This window comes from Abramis brama (genome assembly GCF_963993115.1).
Source record: "Abramis brama genome assembly, chromosome: 8".
Lineage (NCBI taxonomy): Eukaryota > Metazoa > Chordata > Actinopteri > Cypriniformes > Leuciscidae > Abramis > Abramis brama.
In genome coordinates, this window is record NC_139970.1 from 42,128,290 (window position 1) to 42,148,197 (window position 19,908).

General features: G+C 37.6%; 1 protein-coding gene across 1 annotated transcript in view; it reads left to right on the forward strand.

The window, feature by feature from the left end:
* The window catches only part of LOC311088358 (E3 ubiquitin-protein ligase MARCHF4-like), a 32,789-nt gene extending 15,388 nt beyond the window's left edge, over nt 1–17,401 (forward strand). Inside the window, exons 2-4 of the mRNA XM_084122387.1 lie at nt 11,115–11,270; nt 13,385–13,577; nt 15,587–17,401. Of these exons, the coding sequence (XP_083978513.1) occupies nt 11,115–11,270; nt 13,385–13,577; nt 15,587–16,020 (783 nt within the window). The 3' untranslated portion in view covers nt 16,021–17,401. The remainder of the gene's footprint in view (nt 1–11,114; nt 11,271–13,384; nt 13,578–15,586) is intronic.
* Nucleotides 17,402–19,908: the final 2,507 nt, after the last annotated feature.

A 19,908-nucleotide genomic window follows, 5' to 3' on the forward strand; every position in this document is an offset into this window, starting at 1 on the left:
TTTTTTTACATCATGACAATTTTCATGTTTTGTAGCAGGTGAAAATCCTATAGACATAAGGTTGCACATAAATAATTTATAATAATATGTGATCCTGGATCACAAAACCAGTCTCAAGTCGCACGGGTATATCTGTGGCAATAGTCAACAATACATTGTATGGGTCAAAATTATTGATTTTTCTTTTATGCCAAAAATCATTAGGATATTAAGTAAAGATCATGTTCCATGAAGATATTTTGCAAATTTCCTATCGTAAATATATAAAACATGTATTTTTGTGAGTGAATGCAGCACAGTCGCGAACATAAATGAACAACTTTAAAGGAGATTTTCTCAATGTTTCGATTTTTTTTGCACCCTCAGATTCCAGATTTTCAATAGTTGTATATCGACCAAATATTGTCCTATCCTAACAAACCATACATCAATGGAAAGCTTATTTATTCAGGTTTCATATGATGTATAAATCTCAATTTCAAAAAATTGACCCATGTGACTGGTTTTGTGGTCCAAGGTCACATATACATTATGACAGTGAACAACATCAATTCAACAGACCTCTGAGGTGAAACATGCCAAAATATATTTTCATATTTTCATAATTAATAAATAATGAATGTAAGATGGTATCAAACACCCTAAAGCACTTCACATTTCTGACAGAAGTGTCCGCGTCTGAATCACGTCTGCTAATTTCATTTAAAGAGTGTCAATCTGTGACACGCTTTCCCTCTTTCCTTGAAGTCTACGAGAATCCCCCTCGAGTCTCCCTCCACCCGGCACCGTCTCAGATGTTTATTTATTTCTGAGTCATACTTATTCATAATTCAGAGCGGCACACGACTGACACAGTTTTGCAGGGGAGTAAGAATCTGACTAAGGTACTCTGGGTTCTGCGAGCGCCCCGTGACACACTCCTCAAGCTGAACGGCTGTTCTCACAGGAATGCATTAGAGCTGGAAACCCTTTTTTCATATGATGTGCCATTTTTTAGTCTTATTTGATCACGCTTTTAGCAACTCTCGGCTCTGTTTAACACATATAACCATGTTTAAATCCATTCTGCAGATTTGTATAGGCTAAAGCTGCATAATTCAAATGCACATTATTAGTGGCCGTTTTTAAATGCTCTATTCTTCAGCAACTCTCTAATATTACTGATTTAATTACTGTATATATAGTGCATTCAGTTTTATTCACATACATACAATATGCTTGTGTACGTAAAGCAATGTATACTATAGGAAATCTCGGCTGCGTGATTGTTTATATTGTCTCAGAATGTAACTATATTATCGCCCAGCTCTAATCTGCTAAATGGGATTATAAAGCAGGAAGATGTTGCGATATTAAAAGAATTAACATCATGATTTTCTCTCTCTCTCTCTCTCTCTCTCTCACACACACACACACACACACACACACTCTCTCTCTCTCACACACACACACACACTCTCTCTCTCTCTCTCAGACACACACAAACACACACACTCAGATACACTCACATACACACACACTCTCTCTCTCACACACACACATACTCTCTCTCTCTCTCTCTCTCACACACACACACACACACACACTCACTCTCTCTCTCTCTCACACACACTCTCTCTCTCTCTCTCTCTCTCTCTCACACACACACACACACACACACACCCTCTCTCTCTCTCTCTGACACACACAAACACACACACTCAGATACACTCACATACACACACACTCTCTCTCTCTCACACACACATACTCTCTCTCTCTCTCTCTCTCTCTCTCTCTCACACACACACAGACACACACACACTTTCTCTCTCTCACACACACATACTCTCTCTCACACACACACAGATACACTCACACACTCTCTCTCTCTCTCTCTCTCTCTCTCACACACACACATTCTCTCTCTCTCACACACACACACACACACACTCAGATACACTCACACGCACTCTCTCTCTCTCACACACACAAATATACTCACACACACACAAATATACTCACACACATACTACTCACTCACACACACACTCTCTCTCAGATTCACTCAGATACACCAACTCACTCACACACAAACACACACTCTCTCTCTCTCTCTCACAGACATGCACTCACACACACTCACGCACAGACAGACAAACTCACGCACACACACTCACACATACAAATCAATAAAACACTTACAGTAAAAGTAAATGGGACCAAACTGTAATTAAATAATATGTACATTAACATGCTTTTATGGTGAACAAAACTGATTTAAACAACTCACACTCTACACATTTCTTATTAAAAAATCCCTTTTATTGTAAATGCTTCAACTTTGGCTTTTTTAAAAGAAAATGAGGGACAAGTCAAATGTATTTTAATCAGCATTACGCCACAAATGTTGTCAATTGAACTTAAAGTCGTCATGAAATGTAAGTTGTGCTTGTCTTTTCTTCTCTATTGTGTCGTTTATATCCGAGTGAAACGCTTCTGGAACAAGAACAATTGTGGGCGGGGCTTGATTTTGTCAGTGGAGAATTGATTGGATGGTTGTGGTTTGCTATTGGTTTATGTGAGTGACAGGTTGCCCCGCCCTCATCATCAGAGAAGAGATAGTTATTCTGATTCAAGATTACGAGGCACATAAAAATAATGATGTGCACGGATCAATCATTGATAATAAACACTGCAATATTGCATACAAACAAGAACTGTCAATTTTGATTTCATGGTGACTAGTTCAGTTTGCTTGGGTTCACATTACACACATTTGTAAGTTTAGTTGTCACAACACTCTGAAAAATGCTGGGTTGTTTTATCCCAATTTTGGGTCAGATATGGACAAACCCAAACGTTGGGTTAAAAATGTACTTTAAAAATGTAACCCAATGGCTGGGTTAACTGAGCGGCCCTCAGCTCTCGGTGGAGTAAGTGAAACAGATTGTCACAGTTGTAAAGGCGTCTGAGAACACGGAGGTGGATTAGGCTGCAGGTTTTGGACTCGCTCCTCATCTCCTCCTGTGCCGTCCTCCTCCCATTGGCTGTTCCTGCTCTCCTCATACTGTCCGGCAACTCGCTCCCACGAAGTCCATCTGCAGACGGGCCTGTGTCTGAACACACACTCCCTTTCTGTTTCCTCTCGGCGCTGTTGGCTGAAGGAGCATCGGGGTCGTGCTTATGTAATCCTCACGTTAAGTTGAGCTCGAGGCGGCTTTTAAAGGAGAGCTCGGCTCTTTGGCGGGAGGAGTACGGAGTACTTTCGGAGAGTAAAGAGATTAATGGAGAATTTAAGGTCTTCTCTGATGTTTCTTCTAGGGGAAAGAAACTGAAATCTCACGTGTTACTCAACAATGTCTGTGCTGCTCAGATTTGACAAGATACCAAAGTCTGCAATCAAAAGTTAATTTAAAATCAAATATTTCTCATCAATGAATCCAAAGATCAAATAATCTGAGCTGCTATCCACACTGTAAAAAGTGATCAGTTGACTTAACTTTAAAAAAAAAATAGGAAACCCGTTGCCTTAAAATTATTAAGTAAATAAAGTTAAATAGTTTTAAGGCAACGGGTTTCCTAACATTTTTTAAGTGTACTTAAGGCTATTTAACCCAACAGCAGGGTTATTTCTAGAAATTACCCAATGATTTTAAAAATGACCCAATATTTTTTGGAAAATAACCCAACATATTGACCCAATATGTGTAACCCAATGGTTGGGTTAAACAAATAACCCAACGTTTTTTACTGTGTAAGTGAACCGAACACTTTTTTACAGTGCACTATATGCTAATTGTAGTTTTCACACAACTTTGAGAAATATCTGAGATAAAGTTAATATTTTTAATTAAACATGTCTGAGAACTCCATCAAGCCTCGTAAGCTTTGAAAGAGCAACCTGTGAGCAATAACATGTCCTTTTGGGAGTGCAGGATGACACAAAGGAAGGAATAATCACAAATGAGATCTCTTTAATATCTCTACTGTTTTTCCTAGACTGCAATGAGATTAAATAGAGATTACATTGAGTTTCAGGAGATGAGGAAACACAGAAATCTCACATCACTCCTCGAGATCTCAACAATGTCACAAACTGTGCTCAGATTTGACAAGATACCAAAGTCTGCAAGGAAAAGTCATTTGTGTCTATTTGTATTTTGCTTAAAGAATTTTAGGAGAAACATCTTGGATAAAGTTGATAATTAAAACATGTCTGAGAACTCAATTTAGTCTTTTGAGATATGAAAGAGCAACCTGTGAGCAATACAGTTTTCCTCTAGGAGACACGGAAGAAAGAAAAATACATCTCAACTGATTCTCCTAGACAGCAGTGAGATTAAATAGAGATCAAATTGAGTCTCCTAATTCTTAGATGTTTCTCCTGAAGGCCCCAGTAATCTCACATATATCCTCAATCGTCTCATACAGTCTCAAACGGTGCTCAGATATTCCAAAATACTGAAGTCCAAAAGACAGAGAGATCAATATGAACTCAATTCTTATCAGTCCATTCTACTCTCATTGATTTTAAAGCTTCTTGTGTGCTCACAGGTTGCTCATTCATTGCTCAAGAGACATAATGGAGTTTTAATTGAAGTATCAACTTTGTCTCAGATGTTTCTCATAAGAGCAACTCTGGCAATGCCGAATTCAAGGAGATAATCATGAAGAAAATCACTTTAATAGTGTCTCCTAGAGTCAAGCAATGAGATTAAAGCAATGAGAGTCTCCTGTGTTTCCTTAGGAAAAAAGATCCCAGTAATTTCGATGATCTCAATATGGTCTCAAACGGTGCTCAGATTTGCCACAATACCAAAGTCTGCAATCAAAAGTCAGATAGGGCATGATTTTAGGGAACAGCCATTTGTAGTCCGAAACCATAGTGGATGTTATTGAGTGCACTCATTCCATCCCACATTGCACTGATTTTTCTTGCAAGAAAAACTTGCAATTCTGAGGACAAAAAGTCACACTTATGATTTATATCACAGTTGTGAGTTATAAAGTCGAATTGGGAGATATAATCTTGCAATTGCCAGAAAAAAAAGTCAATAAAAATCTTATAGTTTTCATTGTTATAGGTTTAACTGTTATAGGTTTAACTGTTATTTCATATTGTCACTATAGGCTAAAACATTATGCTCCCTATGAATATCATCTAGACTTATTGTTTACATCAAATTCATGCTTTAATGGCAGGTTTCATCAGTCTAGTCTGTCCGTTTAATGGCTTGCAACCATAAAAGTGTGTGTAAAGTTTCAAAGGGCTTCTTCGTCAACGGTATTCTATAAAAAGAAGACTAGCGCGGCATCCAAAATTGAATACTTCCATACTGTATAGTGTGAAAAAAACAAAAAACATTACGCCAACAAAGTAGTATGTCTGAATATGTGGAGTTCTTTTTTGCTGCTTATTGCGCTTAAAGGGGTTTTGAACTGAGAAATCAAATTTTGACATATAAGGGGTCATCATACTATAAGAATATCCTGTAAGTTTCAGAACTGAAAACTTCCTTGTTAGTCCAATAAAAGCTTTTATTGACACCAGGCGCACAGCGAACGAGTGGGGATCTCTGACGTCAAAGGGCATCAAACCCCGCCTCCACAGAAGATGATCAACGCCTACTTCAACACTGCCTGTTTAGCCCCGCCCACCATGACACTGGAACTCATTATAATATGCAAAACTGTTATCCAATCATAGCAGTGGGCGTTTACTTCCAAGTCTTCAATGTGGCACGACCCATAAAAACCGAGCGTTTCAGGAGCTAGGCTCAAAACCAGGGTAGAAAATAGACTATTACTTATTCATTTTGATGTTTTTGAATGTAAAAACCAAGCGAACGTCATAGTTGACCTCAGTATACAATATAATTTAAAAAAAAAAGACAGTTCATGACCCCTTTAAACAGTCAAATACACACAAAATAATGTCAAAATGCAGATCTTGGCGAGTGTACACGTAAACACAGTCAATTATGTTTTAAGTGAATGTAAACAGTTGAGAAAGAAATGCATGTATGTGCATTATGTGATTTCGGACGCACCACATCTAATTTTTTGCATTCTGATTCTAACATCTAAATGCACAAGACGATATTTTTTTGCTTATTCCGTGGATCTCGCCTGTTTTCCTCCACTTGTTACCACAGTTTTTCTGTGCGTAACAGCTTCAAACATGTTTTATTCAAGTTCTCAGATGTTTCTTCTAAAATACAGCAAAACACAACATCACCAACTTGAGTCTATCTGTATTTCTTCGCAATCATTTAAAGTCCCCCTGTAGTCAATAATTTTAAAACTAATCTTTGATCACCAAAATTACATATTTAAATGTTTTTTCCTTGAATACCTTAAAATATCTTGAATGTAACTCGACACCCTTGCCTCATTTAGTATGCGCGGTTCTATGAATATGCAAATGAGCCCCGCCTCCACTCACTCACTCACTCAGAGATCCACTGGTTGACGATCACACGTTGATCTGATTGGTTACAAGGTAGTTTGTGACGTCAGAAACACCAGCGATTTCAAAGTGTGTTTTTGAGACTGTCTTTGGTTCACTGCAGTTTTAAGGAGAAAATACTCAGCAATGGTGTCGACTTATGAATTTACACATGGTTTGTCTTAAAGCATATTAAAAACACCACATAGACACATAAACAACATTAAAAGCTTGATTTTCACTACAAGGGGGACTTTAAAGTTAACAAAACTGAGCACTCGTATGTGTCCTGAGCAAACTGCGCAATAGCATCCTCGCATTAGTTTATCTGATCTGATTTTGGGTTCTGAAACGTTTAACTTGAGCTCTGTTATACACTCATCTTCTGCAGAGAGAAACGAGAGTGCACGTTGTTTGTGCGAGTGTCGATGTCTCTCAGCGTGACGCTAGCGTTAGTGTTTGCTGGAAGGTGAGCGTCACACTGCGCCACACCTGTTCCTGTGTCTGCTGCTCCTCAGTTACGCTTCACACACACACACGACAGTCACTACATCCATCCGCGTTCGTCACACACATCCCGTCCCGTACATGCAGGAGAGCAGAATACCACACACACATTACTCACTACAACACCGTCCCGTAGTAAAGAATACCACACAAGACGCACATTAGATGCTCACGTCCAAAACATAGTGAGAAAAACCAGATTAAACCAGTCTAAACTGGATTGCCGGATGAACACTGTAAAGTTGTAAATAATACCATCTCAGTCTTTCTAACAATGTTTAATTCACTGCTACTTGCTGTTTCTTTGTGAAATTTACTTTAAGTGGAAATTGTTTCAAAAGACATCCTTCAGTTTCTTTCAGTGTATGTTGCCAAATATTGCCACAATACTCTAATAAGCATAAATATAGACAGCACACATAGATATATTGGGTAAAATAGACAATTTTTAATGAGATTGAACAGTACTAGGGTAGTAAGTGATTGGTAAGTATATGTATAATACTTTATAATATACTATAATATTCTTCAAAGATTCTCCCACATTTTGGATCCGCCGTAAAGCCAATCCCATAATGTGATATTCTCTTTTGGAATAGACTTTGCTTGCCTTAAAATCACTGTGTTTTGGGACGGAGCCCTTTTCTTTATAGTGCATGCTTTCATACTGTAAGTGTCAGGGCTAATAGGTGTTGTACAGTAGGTGTCATGATAAAGAGTGTCACTCAATTATGAAATAGTGTAGGACAGGTTATGACTAATCTAACATCTGGATGCTTGCATTATAGTTTGGTTTTTAAGCTACACATTTCAATCTTTTACTGTACTTTAAGTATCTTCCGCTCGCCGAGGCTGCATTTATTTGATCAAAAATACAGTAAAAAATTGTGAAATATTATTACAAATTCAAATTGTTTAATAAAAAAAAAGTTTTCTATTGTAATAAATGTGACCCTGGATCACAAAACCAGTCTCGAGTCGCACGGGTATATTTGTGGCAATCGCCAACAATACATTATATGGGTCAAAATTATCGATTTATCTTTTATGCCAAAAATCATTAGGATATTAAGTAAAGATCATGTTCCATGAAGATATTTAGTCAATTTAGTCAACCATAAATATATAAAGCACTTATTTTTGTGAGTGAATGCAGCACAATCGTGAACATAAATGAACAACTTTAAAGGAGATTTTCTTAATGTTTTGATTTTTTTGCACCCTCAGATTCCAGATTTTCAATAGTTGTCTCTCGACCAAATATTGTCCTATCCTAACAAACCATACATCAATGGAAAGCTTATTCATAATGATGCATAAATCTCAATTTCCAAAAATTGACCCTTGTGACTGGTTTTGTGGTCCAGGGTCACATACAGTAAAATGTAATTTATTCCTGTGATCAAAGCTGAATGGGTAAGTTTCATAAAAAAGCAACACTTTGAATATAAAGCTGAGAAAATCGTGAAAATCGTCACATGTTTCTGCTGCTTCTTCGTCAGTGTTTTGATCGGGAGATTCAGTATTCGTTCAGGAGATGTGTAATAGCGCCCCCTACCATATAACAGTGAAAACACGGAAAACCAGAAAATTGGAGAAGGGTCTGGCTGCAGACCTGCACTTGCACTCCCAGACCTGCACGCTCAGACCATAGACAGTATATAAACTGGACACAGCGACCCCATAGGTTTCAACGGAGAAAAGTGAAGCAAATTAGAAGCACTCACTTCCTGATGGCTGAGCGTACTGCGCAGACTCAAACTGAGCTTGACGACGTAGATGTGACGTGAGCAACCCGTCTGTCTTCTAGTAGCTGTGCCGAGAGAAATCTGAATCATTCCCTTCCGAAACTTGCAGAGACAGAGAGTGTGAGTAGGAGCTGTCCATGAGCTTGGAGCAGGAGCAACTTTTGCTAAGTATTCTGATGAATTATTTTGTCATTTTGCCTCCACGTCCCCCTGATTGCCCGAGAGCTTCTCCTCCCGTCCATACGGTAATCTCTCTACTGTGCGACAGAGAGTCGTGTGGTTATGACGCAATCGTTAGCCTATTTTTACAAAAACTGCTTCTACAGGGCCATAACGTATAAGATACAAGGTAATGGAGCCTTTTATACATTGTCGTTAGAAATGAACAAATAGAGTCTTTAAACGCCTCAGATGTAAAGTTATTCGCTGTCAAAGTGACGCCAAAATGAATGGGAGTCAATGGAATGCTAACAGCAGGTGATGGCTTGTTAGCCAATGGCGGCCCTCGGGGGTGGTACGCTATTCGAGAGCTCGATTACCCCCCTGGCTCAGACACCAGCGCTTCCTCTGCAAGTGACGTCACTTGCAATCGACACATAGTGTGGTTCGTGTCGGATTGAGAACAGCTCCCAATGTTGTTCAAAAATCGTTTCTGTAAGTATATATACATATAAATAAATATATATCGTCGTTGTCGGGCGGAAACCTTGTATGTCAAAATTTTGTCAATTTCATATTTTTTCACAAATCGATGCTATTGGTCAGTCCCCACGTGGTTCTGTTATTTTTACAAATTATTAACCAATCTAAAGTGTTGAAAATAGCTAGAGAGCAAATCTCTTAACTCCATTGGACACTTCAACTGTCTGAGAATCCTCGTAACTCCACCTCTTCTTCACTCCGCGGCATTTTGTCTCCTCAGGATTAAAAGTCGCAACGATTAAGAAATCCTCGTCGAGCAACACGTAAAGCAAGCCTTAACTCTGATTTTATCTGTGTTAAACTATGATATCAGTTATTGATGTATTTTAAATGTCTACTTATTACTACTAAAATTCCGTCAATGGCGGGGAAAGAGTTAAGACTTTTGAACAGTATTGTAGTTCACCAAAAAAATGACATTTCTGTCATCGTTTACTCTCCCTCATGTTGTTCCAAACCTGCGTGACTTTCCGTCTTCTGCAGAACACAAAAGAAGAGTTTAGTTTGTTTTTAAAGGATATTTAAGATGCTTCTGTGCAGAAGAAATAAATCAGTGGTTCTTCACCTGGAGATTCTCACATTCTGCCTGACATTTGTATTTTTAGTGCACTATGCCTTTAAATATCCAAACACAGCATGAACAGCACTGTCAATCTGTTTGTTTGTTTACTTCACAGCGCTTCTGCAGTTTACCATGTGTAGCGCAGTTAAAAAGTCTGAATGAATGAATGTTGGGCTTTAGTTCTCTTTATCCAATTTTAAAATTCATACAGTGTCCATGAGGAATATAAATTATTAATTCTGAAATAGTCAATTCATTTTTCATTATGTCTGAACTGTCTAAAACCAAGATAAAACACTGAAAAATAAATAGATGATAAAAAGTGCTGGGTATGAAAAGGTGCAGATAAAAAGACTTTTTAAAAACATTTATTTTTAAGAGTAAGAATTTCTAAGGGCTCTAAATGATCAAAACGTTGCTGAAAAACCTGTTGCACACAATCTACAACATGCCTTCTGTCGTCTGATTGATAGTTTATACTTTTTTAGAAGGTAAAAGGTCTTTTTATTGTAAAAATGTTATGCTCATGGTTCATGTCTTTTTGCTGTGAAAACGAATTTTTGTAAAGTAAACATAAGAATAACTTTTATGTTGTCATTCATATTTTAAGATGAACACTTGCTGGACTGAAGCAACTTATTATACTGGATTATCCATAAATTTTTTCTTTTTCTTTAGAAAAATCATGTTAAAATGTGAGTCTAAAATATGATCATCAATGCTTTTGAGGAGCGTTTCTTTGTTCATCTGTCAATCATCATTGTATTGCATTGCACTATAAGTTTTAAAACTACAGATATTTCATCATAAAACTAAGCATTTAAATATCATCTTACTAAGATTATTGGAGATATAGAGTGACAGCTTATGTTTATATGGATTTTATGTAAGTAGTCACTATACTGTTATAAAGATCTCATTGATTTACATTACAAGCATCAGAATTTCATCTTACTTTTTGGCCATATAAATATCAGAATCTGCACCAAACTGCATATTTTGGGCCTCTGAATAAAATTCTGATGTTTTTTCATGCTCGTGTGTGAGGATGTCAGGTTCATGTCAGGCTTTACAGGGTTAATATTCCTTCATTCTCTTCTCTGGATGCTCAGATAATGGTGTTTTTACTGAGAGTCTCGTGTGTGTGTGTGTGTGTGTGTGTCAGGGCGAGCTGCTGAGCCCGTGTCGCTGCAGCGGGTCCGTTCGCAGCACTCATCAGCCGTGTCTCATCAAGTGGATCAGTGAAAGAGGCTCGTGGACCTGTGAACTCTGTTACTACAAGTATCAGGTGATCGCCATCAGCACCAAGAACCCACTGCAGGTACAACACGTGTTAAAGGGGTGGTATAATGCCCTTTTCACAAGATGTAAAATAAGTATCTGATGTCCCCAGAGTGTGTATGTGAAGTTTTAGCTCAAAATACCCCACAGATATTTTTATATAGCATGTTAAAATTGTCACTTTTTGAGGGTGAGCAAAAACACACCGTTTTTTGTCTGTTCCTTTAAATGCAAATGAGCTGCTGCTCCCGGCACAGGGGGCGGAGCTTCAACAGCTTGCACTCACACACACATTCACTGAAAATTTCTAAAACTTTTAGCCTTTTATGTTCAAACCGGAGTCAGACAATGATGGAGAGACTCAAGAAGAAGTGACAACATGTAGAAGCAACAGGACATTTCTGAATGTTTAGTTGATTAATTTATGTAGCTTATGTGTAGTTATCTTCTAGTCATTGATTAGCATATTCTGTCTTGATCTATAAATCGTGTTCTGGGGGCGGGGTTTATGTAAATTCTAGGGTTGGTGATGTCACTAACCCGGGAGGAATGTGGTGTAGTCTCTACCAGCCGTTTGTTGTAGTCCTTAAAAAGAGATTTCTTTAAAAGCAGATATCTCCCTTTGCTTTGAACTTTGAGCGTTGTAACTTTGCAGATGTTGTTTATGCTCAAACAGCAACATTACACACTAACTAAAGTTAGAAAAGTGAAATCATAATCAACCACCCCTTTAAATGATGCAACTTCACAAAACCACTACAAGACTGAAGACTGTTTACAAAATTAGGCCTGAATTAGTATAGTAACGGTTTTGATTCTTAATTATTCTACTCAAAATTATTTCAATTTGGAGCAAGGTCCCCTCTAATAATGTTCAGAAGTTTGGGGTCTGTAAGATTTGCGAATGTTTTTGAAAAGAAGTCTCTTCTGCAATTTCAATCTTCAATCTTTCAACAAAAACTACAATTATTTGATCAAAAATACAGTAAAAATAGTGAAATATTATTGCAGTTTAAACTAACCGTTTTCTATGTGAATCTATAGTACTATGTAATTTATTCCTGTGATCAAAGCTGAATTTTCAGCATCATTACTCCAGTCTTCAGTGTCACATGATCCTTCAGAAATCATGATGATTTGATGATCAAGAAACATTTATGTTTATCAATGTTGAAAACAGCTTAAACTGCTTAATACTTTTTTTTTTTGTGGAAACTGTGATACATTTTTGTTAATGAATAGAATCTTCAAAAGCATTTATTTGAGATAAAAATCTTTAGTGACATTAAAAATGTCTTTGCTGTCACGTTTGATCAATTTAATGTGTCCTTGCTGAAAATAATAAATAAAACCCCAAACTACAGTACTACACTAAACAAGAACAATACTGTGTTTGGTCGTGCATTTATAAAGTGCATTTATAAACAACATTGCAAACAATAAAACGCCAAATGTGTATCTGTAACTACACATCGTCACTGAGGTTTAGTGAATCAAGAATCACTCTGTGTCATTAGACCAATTCAAACCCAACTAAAACTAACCGTGTGGCTGATTCTTGAGTCTTTTATAGAGAACGAGTTCATTTTAATCATTTGTTTGCAAACCAGAGAATGTTTGAATCATATTTGACCCTGGATCACGTCACCAGTCTCGAGTCGCACGGGTATATTTGTGGCAACAATACATTTTATGGGTCAAAATTATAGATTTTTCTTTTATGCCAAAAATTATTAGGATATTAAGTAAAGATCATGTTCCATGAAGATATTTAGTAAATTTCCTACTGTAAATATATAAAACATTTATTTTTGTGAGTGAATGCAGCACAATCGTGAACATAAATGAACAACTTTAAAGGAGATTTTCTCAGTGTTTCGATTTTTTTGCACCCTCAGATTCCATATTTTCATATAGTTGTATCTTGACCAAATATTGTCCTAACAAACCATACATACAATGAAAAGCTTATGTATTCAGTGTTCAGATGATGTATAAATCTCAATTTAAAAAAAAAGACCCTTATGACTGGTTTTATGGTCCAGGGTCACATATAGTTTTGAATAAGAACTGGATCTTGACTCTCAATCCTAAATAGTGAGACACAGTAGAACTGAAACACCCTTCTCTCTCCGTCTTTGTCTTTTAATGAAGTGGCAAGCGATTTCCCTCACCGTCATAGAGAAGGTCCAGATAGCGGCGGCCATCTTGGGTTCCCTCTTCCTCATCGCCAGCATCTCGTGGCTCGTGTGGTCGTCTCTCAGCCCTTCGGCCAAATGGCAACGGCAAGACCTGCTCTTTCAGATCTGTTACGGGATGTACGGCTTCATGGACGTCATCTGCATCGGTACGTGCGGTTCTGCTTGGGGTCAGAGGTCAAGTTAGGGTTTAAATGAAGGATAAACGATTATATATTCAGTCATAATGAGCCGTTTATGCAGTTTAGTTTAGCTCTTTTTTTCACTGGGGAAGTTTCACTGCTTTCTGAAAGTTCTAGTTTTCTTAGTACAATAAATATATTTATAAGAAAAGATGAAGGAGAATTTTACTACAAACTCTTTTAAAGAAATCCACAGACAGTATGTGTGTTTTAAAAGCAGAAAAACCTTGAAACTGGGTTTGTAAAGAACCCATACCTCATTTAATCTTCTTCTGTGACTCACAATACACCTGTGACCATGAATCTAATGCAGCGGGATTCAAATCTAAAGTAAAAAAAAGCACATGTAGCAACTTTTAAATATTATCATGCATTAATACAGTATGTAATATTAACTGCTCCATTTTAATGATTGAGTCTCAGTCCCAGTGAGTGCAGCGAATTCACATCCACACAGATTTTATAGAATATTAAATACATACGGTCACATATGAGCGTAAACAGAAAGTAAAAAAGCAAAAGAAATCAGCTGATGAATGATTCAGTTTGTTTTTGTGCAAACGGCATATAAAACATGCGGCAGCAGGAGAGATTGTTTCTGTCCTATTCATCCTCAGTCATTAGAGCAGAATACAGGATTTAAAGCAAAAGTTCACTTAACAATACTAATGTAGTCATCGTTAACTCAAACTCATATTGTTATTCAAGTATTTTTAAATACATGTGTATATTTTTCTCACTCAATTTACCACTGACTGCTTCTGATTGCTTTTAGAGGGAAGAACTGCCTATAACTTTGCGTGTATTCGACCATTCAAGTGCAATAAGACGTGAAAGAGAACCGAATTCCCAAGTTTTTTTCACTGGTTATTGTGTTTAATAACACTTTTTAACATCGAGCGCGTCCAAAATTCGTGTTCACCTTCTAAGAGAGGCAGCTTTCTGTGCGCACACTTTCCTTTTTCCTTTTCAGGATAGGATATATTGCACTAATAACTCTTTTTAACATCAAACGCATCCCGCTTATATTCTCATTCATGCATTTCATCACTCTGAAGCGTCAATAGTGCTATATATTTACATACCGCGCTATAGCAAAATCTCTAATGATAGACATTTTATACCGTGGTAATGATATCGTCACACCGCTATGCCCAAGCTCATTTTTAGATCATGTTAGTTAATGCATTAACTAATGCTAACAAATGAGACCTTATTGTAAAGTGTTATCATTTTCTTTATCTCAGTGATGTGACCCTTTAGGGCCCTATCCTACACCCGGTGCAATGCAGCGGCAAGCGCGACGCAAGTGTTTTTTGCTAGTTTCAGCCCGACGCAGTTATCATTTTTACATCCTGTGCCACGTTGTTTAAATAGCAAATGCATTTGCGCCCATTTGTTCGCCCATGGGCTGCTGGTCTGAAAATGAAGTGTGTTCAGGCGCATTGTTGGCGCGTTGCTATTTTGAGGCAAATGAAAGTCAATAGCGCAGTATTTTTTTGTTATTTAAAGAGCGCGTTAGTAATGTGCGCCTATAGGCGGGTCCACAACATGCGTGCACTTTGTCCCGTAGATGTTCTGCTTTAACCAAGCGTATGAGCAGATCTGTTTCCTCACTAGAGAAGCGTTCAGTTTTTCTGCTTGCAAATTCCACCATGTAAATAGCGAATCCGCCATGACGCGAGCACAACTGGCTTTTAAAGGGAATGGGAGATGAGACTCTGATTGGTTAATTGCACGTTATGCCCAAAACACACCCATTACTCATTAAGAGAATAGGGACAACTCTTTTAGACCATGCGGTGATAATTTTTCCTGTCGTTAAACTATCAAAAGTGGATTCGCGCAAGTGCACTTGCGCCGTGCGCTTTAGACCGTGCGCTTAGATCGTTAAAATAGGGCCCCTAAACTTTGTTGTTCAGTCATGAATCACGAAAAACATTGCAGAAACATAACCCGAATCAATCTCTCCACAGCTCTAATCGTCCACGAGGGCCGGTCCGTCTTCCGCATATTCCATCGCTGGCAGGCCGTCAATCAGCAGTGGAAAGTTTTAAATTACGACAAAAAGAGAGACAGCGAGGAGGTGAAGAAGAGCGAGGAACTGAAGCGTTCGCTGCTCCACCAGAGGGAGCCGGTGAGAGTGGACGTCTCTCCGTCACCGTCTTCACTCATGGCTTCTGCTGGGACGCCAGCGCTCGACGTGACCGACGTGGCCGACGGCACCACACACACCACACAGGACCCCACAGGCACCGACGGCCCGGCTTTGCCTGAACAACACTGTCCGTATAACCTTCGCTATTTATTGAGCCATCTTCGGCCACACGAGCCCCGGAGCTCGCCGAGTCCCGTCGGCACGAACACCACCAAACCTAGAGAAGTGGTGATGAGAGTCACCACCGTCTGAGGAGGCCTTACGACGGGACGCCTCAAACGCCTTTCAGCACAGACACACGAAGAGCACAGCGTTGAAACTGTTGGATTGGATTATAAATGACTTTAATAGATGCTAATCATGAACAATATGGGTTTTTAATTGCATATGCTGAGATTTAAAAAGCTGAATTTAAAGCGACAGTTCACCTAAAAATGGACATTCTGTCATTCTTTACTCACCCTCATGATGCTCCCAAGACGTGTTCATAGTTTTCAGTCATGTGACTGGCATGGAGATGCCCGTAGAACTTCCATCTGTTTCAATCCACAACTATTTAGACCTCGAAATGAAGAAAAAGAAAAAAATATGTGAACAAAATGCAAGTTTTGGGCACTTGTGATCATCCTACTGCAGTATTTCAATGCTTAACATGAAAAACACTTGAAGTGCCTTAATGTACTAAAACACTGATATTAAAAGATCACATTGAGTTTACACCTTACTGATGATGCATACTAGATACAGGTGAGCAGACGAGCCCAGAATATGAATGCAATGTGCTAATTGGTTTTCTTCATAATGGTTTTCTACGGAAAAACGAATAACGAGAAACTGTGTGTTGAGTTTATATTCTGGGTTCATCTGCTTGCCTGTACATAGTATGCATCATTAATAAGCGGTATATTGATTTATCTTTTAATCTCACTGTCTTACTATATTAGTACTAAGTACAAACCTGGCAAACATGGAATAAAAAAGGAGAATTAATGAAGAATCTTCATGCATAAAACAATTCATTGTTCGACAGTAGAAATAACAAAATATGGGTTTTGAACCTGTGTTATTTAAGTATTATTAATATATACTACTATAGTTTTTATGTTATTTAATCAAATTTATTTATAAGTATAGTTATATAGTTTTTAATCAATTTGAATTAGTTTGAATCATTTTGTTGGTTTTCTCATTTTCATTTTTTAAGTGTCTATTTAGTTTTATTCATTTTATTTCAGTACTACTTCAGTTATTTCAGTACTTTAAATGAAATTTAGAAATGTTGCCTGTGTTTTATTACAGTTAATGATTATTTTATTTCAAGTAACAAAAATGTTTTTGGTTTTTTTTATGTTTTAGTTTTAGTCATCGATAATAACCCTGTTTGAGGGTGAGTAAACAATAAGAGCATTTTTGTTTTTGGGTAGATTATTCCTTTATGTTTAGATAATATTTATTTAAAAAAAAAAGAAAAGGTCACTATTCATTGAAAAAGGTAGTTTTGGGAGATTAAAAAGTCGGCACACCATGACTCCAAAAATTTGAAAAATGTAATGATAGACTCACACACAGGTGCTAATGCTTCGAGCACGTTGGCTCTTCGTCAGACAATTAAAAGTTAAAGCGAATGTAACAGGGAGGATGGAAAGCTCCTAAAGCTTAGTTAAATTTACGGATAATTTGTTGTTTTGTCGTTAGTGAAAATCAATATTGACCTTGTATTTGAAAAAGGATCCTCATATAAGAAGCAATACTAAAATTCAGAGTCAGTTCATTCGCATTCAGAGATTTTGACTGTCAAAATGCCGGCGGACACAGAGACAGTGAGTTGTTCAAAATCTTTCTTTTTAGTAAACTCTGTGTACACAAACACTGTTCTCAATGCTGGAGTTCATGTGTAGAGCCCCTGGTGATACTTCCAGCACAGTTTCATGTTGTGTCGAGCCTTCTTAGTGTTTTAAAAATAGCGATTTCTGATGCTATCATAGAAGTGCCCCATTCACAAGGCAATTTGACCGAAAATGAAAATACGGTCAAACTTAAAAGTGGTGTTTCCATTCTAATTATGCTTTTACTCGAAAGTTTGTCTCGGGTAGATTAACAAAAAGATTGCATTTTGGCGAGAGTTATGCTTTAAACACACCACGCCTTTATACACACAGGTGACCCCCCACACACACACCCCCAAAAAAATTATACCAATTATTACCCAAGAGAACAAAGAAAGGAAAAGGAAAGGAAGATAATGCATACTAAATGTGAAAGTCAAATAGTGATCCCTGCATAAACCAACAACAAAATCAAGAGCAAATCTTAAAGAAACGGACGTATATCAAATTCTCATCGTGAATTAACGTGAAACCTTCTGGATTTACACATTAGATACTATGGCATCTAGGGGATTCATTAAATTTAATATTCGTCCATTTCATATCACTATCTTGTCCATATCACTATTTGAATTGATATTAATTTTCTTTGTTTAATTTGACTTTCACATTTAATATACAATATCTTTGTATTTTTCCCTTGCCTTTCTTTGTTCTCTTGGGTGACATTTGGTATCATTTTTAATTTTTTTGGGGTGGTGGTGGTGGTGGTGGGGGGGTCACCTGTGAGTATAAAGGCGTGGTATGTTTAACTTTTAATTGTCTGACGAAGAGCCTACGTGCTCGAAGCGTTACCACCTGTGTGTGTGTCTAAACAATTACATTTTTTACATTTTTGGAGCCGTGGTGCGCCGACTTTCCCCCCTTTTTATCAATTTTCTTGTTGATCACTCAATTTGAGCAACATTTTGCTTTGCTGTAGATGTGCGTGCTTTGGATCTGATTTTACTGAGTTTTGGGAGATTATAAATATGTTTACAGTAACGTTATCGGTGCCGCCACAGAGACGTTAAACGGAGCGCGTGGATCCGCCCATGACCCTTTCACTGTCCATAGATAATGAGTGACAGCTGTCAATCATCACTGTGACAGATGCCACTCAGGACTGCAGCTCAATCTGTTGAAAAGCACAAGCCGTCTTTCTCAAACTCTCTTGCTTTTTCTCTGTTCTTCTCATGCTTGCTGGTAATGCATGTTTTCATATTCTCACAAGCTTTGTGAGGATATTGATCATCTCAAATCACAGAACAAGGACGTCCATGTGAACATTTCTCCCTTGAGCACTTCAAAGTCAACATGAAATCAAAATTAACTATTTTCATAACACATATCTCTTATTATGTCTTAGGTGTTATTGTGCACAATTCATCAGTGCACCTTATTCTGAAGAAAACTAATGTTTGTCTTCTTAATCTTTAATCAAAATGACTTATTCTGCCTCTGAAATAACTTTCCTTCACAATCTTTACAATCCAATCAATTCCTGATGGATAAAATCAAGTTCTGCTCTACTTTATTTATTTTAACATTTGATTTCAATGAAAACACATCTCATAATGGAAGTCAAATACGTTGCAAACAGTGTTTCATGTTGACTTTAACACCAGGAGAACTGTCCCTTCAGTTACTGTAAGCAAATTACAAATACAATTATATTTACCATATATCTATCCCACAGACAAACAGTGAAGGCCAGACATTTTGGGTTTGATTATTAAAGGACTAGTTCACTCATAATTTGTCATCATTTACAGTATTCACCCTGTTAAGCAGAATATTGAAGCTGATTTTTGAGTAAAGTTGAGTAAATGATGACAAAATTGTTGTTTTTGGATGAATTACGCCCTGTTGATGCAGTTTACTTATTTTGCCATTATATATTTCTATCAAATATATCAACTTCAACATGGTGTGCTGAGATCCATATTTTTGTCATGTTGCCATTTCATATCTAATGAAATAAAACTAATGTATAAACGAACATCAGCATGAAGCGACTGAAATATTACTCATCTTTGGGATCAGACGTGTCTGAAGTCTCATATGATGGAGGACAGAGGACGGTTTGACCCATCTCAGCACCTGTAGGGCGTCAGGTAACCCTGAACGCTGAATAATTCAGCTGATGAAGCGCTGTCTTAAAATAACAGTCGGCCTGCAGGAAGATCCCAGAGCTCTTCGTGAACACGTCCGCTCCACTTCTCCTGAATTCAACACCTTTAAAAATAAAAGCAGACATGGGTTAATACACAGA